A 6,072-nucleotide genomic window follows, 5' to 3' on the forward strand; every position below is an offset into this window, starting at 1 on the left:
CACTTGACGCGTTAAGTTAAGCAAAAACAACTCTACTATTAGCTAAATATCAGCTGTAAAATATGTATTGGACTGATACCAATTGTGCTTTACCAGGTCTGACGATAGATCTCTGTATCCCTAACCTCCATGTGATCAGACTCTTGGGGAGGAACAGCAGAGAGGAAAAGAGGGAGAGAGAAATGGGACGCTATCCACGGCGTCGGAACAGCCAGGGTTGAACATTGAGTGTAGTCTTCAGATGTGTTTTTCAGGATGTGAATCACATGTCTAGCTCATGTTAGAGACTAGTGCCGTGTTATAGCGTGTTGTGCTTTTCATTCTGAGGCAGTGCTCCCTTTGACCTGCGTTGATTTGTCAGAGTTGTTTAGTTCTCTTCACAATGGCTCCATTGTACGCAGTGTGCATTGAACACTCTTTCTCTCTCTCTCTCTTCCCCACCTCACTTTTCCCCATTTCTGAAAACCTCCCCTTTATTCCTGCCACCATCTTCCCTCCATACCTCCTTTCCTTCTCGTCATCCCCCTCTCCTCCTGTACCCCTACCTCACCCCATCCCATGTCTTCCTCTTCTTCTCCATACCCCTCTCTCTGTCTCTCTCTGCCTCTCCATACCTCTCTCTACCTCTCTCTTCCTCTTCCTCTCCATACTTCTTTCTCTGCCTCTATGTCTCTCTCTGCCTCTCCATACCTCTCTCTCTCCATCTCTTCCTCTGCCTCTCCATACCTCTCTCTCTCTCTCTCTCTCTCTCTCTCTCTCTCTTTCTGCCTCTCCATACCTCCAGTCCCTGGCTCTGTACTGGCTGAGCTCCAGCTGTGTGGGCCTGGGTCACAATCTGCTCCTGCGCTCCGTCCGCTTCCGCAGGCTGTGCCGCATCCCGCCCAGTCACTCCGACTCGGACACGCCGTACAGAGACATCGCCGCGGCCTTTGTGGCCAAGTACTTCAAGTGAAGGACGAACAGACCTTCACCGGCGGGGGAGCGGTATCTTGTTAGCCCAGGATTCAACATGAAGGGGAAAGGGAGAACAATTTATCTGTTTCTATAATTTTGTGACCATGACGTGTATAATAAAGGAGACGGGGGTCACCTGGACGTTCTCATGTCTCGTTACGCTACATGACTGGGTGGTAACTTTGTGACTGACTTTGACACTCCGTGCAGGGATTAGAGCTTCAAATGAAGGATGTTTTTGGTCAAATTGTGGGGTAAAATCCATGGCAGTGATTGGTGTGAGGCAGTGCACCAAATAATGGATATGCTATCCGCTTAGTGCCACAAGAGTAATTTAAGTATGGTACTTTAAATCAAATACTGTATTTTAGGGATGCACTGACCCTGGTATTGTATTGGATAGGAGGGATATAGGGGGAAAGGGAGGGGGGTCAGCATCAGGGTCAAATGTGATACCTGGAGTCATGTGTAACATGTTGCAAAGCAAAACTACTGTATCTTCAGACCTTTTCACTCAGAGAAGGACGTGTTGGCTTTATTGGGGAGATAAGTGATTTTTCTATTGGGGGAAAGGGGGGTTATTTATCATGTATATTGCCCTGTGTTAATACATTAAAAGTACTGGTAATGTAGATGTAATCACTTGGTCAATGTGTAGAGAGCATCATGCCGGGGTTTGTGTGTTTGTTTATTTTTATTTTTTACCCAGGGACAGTGCACATTAATGAACATCTTCAGTTTCCACATCAATGTAAATGTGCCAGATCTTTGCTAATGAGCTTGTTTCCATCTGTAGTCCCTGCCTACCATGCATGTCTTTATGGTGTGGGAAGAAACCAGAGTACCCCGGCCGAGGAATACTCACGCGAACACAGGGAGAACATGCAAACTCGACACAGAACCACTGTGCCACCGTGCCGTGGGTTAGGGGTTTGATTCTCACCGGGGCCACCCAGGGTAAAATATATATATGCACTTGTGCTACTGTAAGACACTTTGGATGAAAGCATCCGCTAAATGGTTTTGTTATGTTATGTAATGGTTTGCCACTTAACGTGGGACATGTTTGTCTTTGGAATTGCGGTGAGAGCGTAGTACAATCTGGCTCTTTTCAACATGGTTCAGGCGGATGGCTGAGGTGTAGAGCTGTATGCATGTGTGTTTATATGGGTGTAAATAGTCAATGCATGTTGTATTACTTGAGATAATGATGTTGTGGTGGTGTGCTGATCTTGACCTATGTGTAGCTTTTTAGAAACTATTCTAATAAAAAAATTAAAAGAAATCCTCTTTTATTTTATCATGAAATTGCTGTAACTTACTGATTGTGCATGTTCAAAAACGGGTAATAAAATCCTCCTTGTTGTTCAGTCTCCTGACTTATATCTCACTTATTACCTTATATCCACTCATTGACACAGCATTAGATGTTCCATTTTAATTTATTTGTACTTTCCTTTTTCTTTTTTTCCTTTTTTCTTTTTCCTTTCCTTTTTACATTTACTTTACTTTAATCTCGAAAGAGAACAGGCTTTCATTTACAATGCCGTTGAGAGGAACAATACACAATGCAAAAACAATATAAAAACAGAAAATTCTAAACAATTACAGAATGGTTGGCCATTATAGATCTAAACTGACTCATGGATATTAAAGTATTGAGTTTTATGATGTTTTGCAAAACATTCCATGTGTCAGCATAGAAGCTAAAAGCAGATTTTCCTAATTCAGTGCAAACTCTGGGGACCTTGAGTGTAAGACAATCATCAGAGAGAGTATGATGAGGTCCAGAGTTCAAGTCCAATAATGAAGTGATGTAGGGTGGAACATCACATTTAAACACGTTTCGCAATTATGCCACATCAATGTGGAACGCCCACAGCCGTAAAAGAAAATGTGAATCCCTACCCACCTTCAAAACCGCTCTCAAAGAGCACCTACGGGAGGCTGCAATTCGAAACTGTCGTAAATGTCCGAACACCCACCCCCTCCTAATGTACATTTCCCTCCCCCTCGTATGTATATATTTACTGTTACGGTCTCTGTTTAACAGTACTGTACATCTGTATATTTGCATAGCTTGTATGTCACAAATGTAACTACTGTATATCTGTATGTCATAAATGTCAGATTAGATGAGTAGATTAGATTTTTATATCTGTATTGTGTATGTCATAAATGTCATGAGTTGAAAATGGGGGAAGACGAAAGTCTTTCTCTGGTCTGCATCCCCTTAACTCATTCTCTGCCACACTGGGAACGGGATATAATATATATAATTATATATTATATTATGTGCTGCCACGCATTAAACCAATGGGGTTGGTCACCTTGTTTGCAGGGCTATAACTATATTCTATTAATAGCTATGGATGCAATACTATGGCCCATTTGACATCGATTATCTATCGTTCAAGATGTGAAAAAGAAATAATTTTTCCATCCATACATTCCCGTTTTATACCGTGGTGAATATAAGTATGGTTTTAGAGCGGTTTAGGGTAATTCCTGGGAGGCTAGTAATAGCCTGCGATGTATATTATACTTAATCCATTGGCATTTCGTCCCTATACACGCTACAATTAAAAATTAAAATGCATATGATCAGTATATAATGTTCCATCATGAATGCATGAAAGGGGTGGGGGGGGTCGTTTCTGATGAATTGATTGTCAATAACGGCATTCATTAGTACAACAACGTACGCTGATCAGGGCGATGGCTACGAAAACAAGGCACAATCAAGCTGAAATTGACGTTAAATTGTTCTTACCTGTGGCCGGTGGGATTCCAAAAAGAATATTCCAATTATTTGATTGCCATCTGGTAGATCGTATGTCCATTTGGGCCACGACATAACCCACCACAGCATAATGAATCGGGGGTCCCGAAAGCGATTCAATGCGATCGGGTGAAGCCCTTGGTCCAGGTTACTAGAAAAGTCCACCCGGAGGCATTTCATCAACGCACAGCCCCATACACAGAGTCTCAAAGGAAGTGCAACATCGGCCGCATACCACCAGGCGGCGGTATTGGACTTTTGCGAATAAAATAAATAACGATCAAATAACGAGTATACTCGTTGTTGGCAGTTAACAATTGTGTGTATTGAGTTGTACTGTATTGTACCCATTCTGCAATCTGTTAATACAATTTTCAATAATCAATCATCAATATTGGCTTTATACAGAGACTGATACCAATGCTATGTCTCTCTACCAGAGAGGACCACTGACCCAACCTTATCATACAGGATACAATGATGGGCACCATAACTGTCTCTCTACCAGAGAGGACCACCCCACCTTATCATACAGGATACAATGATGGGCAGTTGGGCACCATAACTGTCACCAGTGATACATCTAAGGGCAGAATAATATACAGAGTCCAGAGGCTTTAAAGTGGAACCACATAAACTACATCTCCATAATCCAAGACAGACAGAAAGATTGCTTCAACAACCCTCCTGCTATAAGCATAGGAAAATAGGGTTTGTTTCTGTACAAAAAAGCCAACCTTCAGTTCTGTCACAGACAGTCTATTTGCAAGGTTAGCCTACATGGCATTTAAATGTACATCTCAGACCCCTTTGGCTCTTTGTTTTGTTTGCCTTGAGTACCAGTTTAAAGGGGAACTATTTTACTATTTATTTCACTATTTTGGGCACTTTTACACAATTCCTGTGAGTCTATGGAACACCTCTGTAATTTTTTATTTTTTTTTATTCATTGTTTTGTATTTCTAATCAAGTCCTCAAAAACAGCATTTTTCTACCTTAAGATCTTAAGCCGTTTTGAGCCTGGGCTGCAACCACTGTGTGCAGCTCATCTTGTACCTCTCCATTATCATGCAGCGGTGTCTTTCTGACATCACAAATCAGCACATTTTCAGATGACTCAGTTCAGTGAGGGTGAATATTGTGAGAGGAGAATTGGAAGAATGCGCCAATATGAGAATTAGAGACATAGATCATATTAATATAAGTTCACATAGCTAGGAAACAATGCTAAACACTCAAAAAGGCCATTTATAAGATAGTTCCCCTTTAAGATAAACAAGGGCATCCTGCAAACTATTAAATGAGAGTTGTAATTTTCCAATGGCTAGTTGTACAGAATCAGCAACACAATAGACAATAGTGTCATGTGCATAGAGACAAGCCCTCAAAGAGGAGACAATATCATTCAGTAAATAAGACTGGCCCCAGGAGTCAAAAGTTATGAGTTGCCAGTAGGGCTGCAACGATTAGTCGACGTCGATTATGAAAAATCGTCGACAAGATATTGTTGCGTCGATTAGTCATTAAAAAAAAATATATATATATATATATATATATATATATATATTATTATTTTTTGCACTACCTATCTTTGTGAAAGTGGCTTCTCAGCTCTGGTCCAGCCAGCTGAAGACTTCTTAGCTTAACATAACAGACCGACAGTAAGTTTGGGGGAACTAATGGGATAACTGGATGTTGTTTGGTCCTGACAAGAGTCTCAAAGCAACTCTCTGAGGTCATGCTCAATGTCCAATCTGTTCCTCTGCTCTGTCTTCAGCTGGACCAGAGCTGAGAAGCCACTTTCACAAAGATAGGTAGTGAAAAAAAAATTATATCTTTTTTTAATATAATTGTTTTTCGATTATTCGACTAATCGAAAAAAGAATCGACAAATTAGTCGACTACCAAAATAGTCATTAGTTGCAGCCCTAGTTGCCAGTGATTCCAGGATTTCTGCTAGACAGGATAGCTTGGATATCGGTCGATAGTTATCTAAATTACTTTTATCTCCACCTTTATGCAATGGTACTGTATTTGCACATCTGGTATGTCATAAATGTATAGATGTAGTTGTAGCAGTACTGTCTCTGTATGTCGTGTGTGTCATATATGTTATGATGAATTGAAAATGGGGGACCCTGATGTAAACAAGACGAAAGTCTTTCTCTGGTCTGCATCCCCTTAACAATTGTATGTATTGAGCTGTACTGTACTGTAGGCCCTACCCATTCTGCAATCTGTTAATACGGTTTTCAATCAATCAATCAATGGAAGAACATGAGCTATTTCCCAGATACTTGTAACTATACATGATGACCAAATGTGTTATTTGTTCA

The 6,072-nt window shown here is 40.9% G+C and overlaps 1 protein-coding gene across 1 annotated transcript in view; it reads left to right on the forward strand.

The window, feature by feature from the left end:
• Window positions 1-2,262, forward strand: part of cox18 (cytochrome c oxidase assembly factor COX18) — a 48,076-nt gene extending 45,814 nt beyond the window's left edge. Inside the window, exon 7 of the mRNA XM_084331687.1 lies at window positions 785-2,262. Coding sequence (XP_084187813.1) covers window positions 785-952 — 168 coding nt within the window. The 3' untranslated portion in view covers window positions 953-2,262. The remainder of the gene's footprint in view (window positions 1-784) is intronic.
• The last annotated feature ends 3,810 nt before the right edge of the window (window positions 2,263-6,072 follow it).

Source organism: Notolepis coatsorum (genome assembly GCF_963971535.1).
Source record: "Notolepis coatsorum genome assembly, chromosome: 16".
NCBI classification, from domain to species: Eukaryota; Metazoa; Chordata; class Actinopteri; order Aulopiformes; family Paralepididae; genus Notolepis; species Notolepis coatsorum.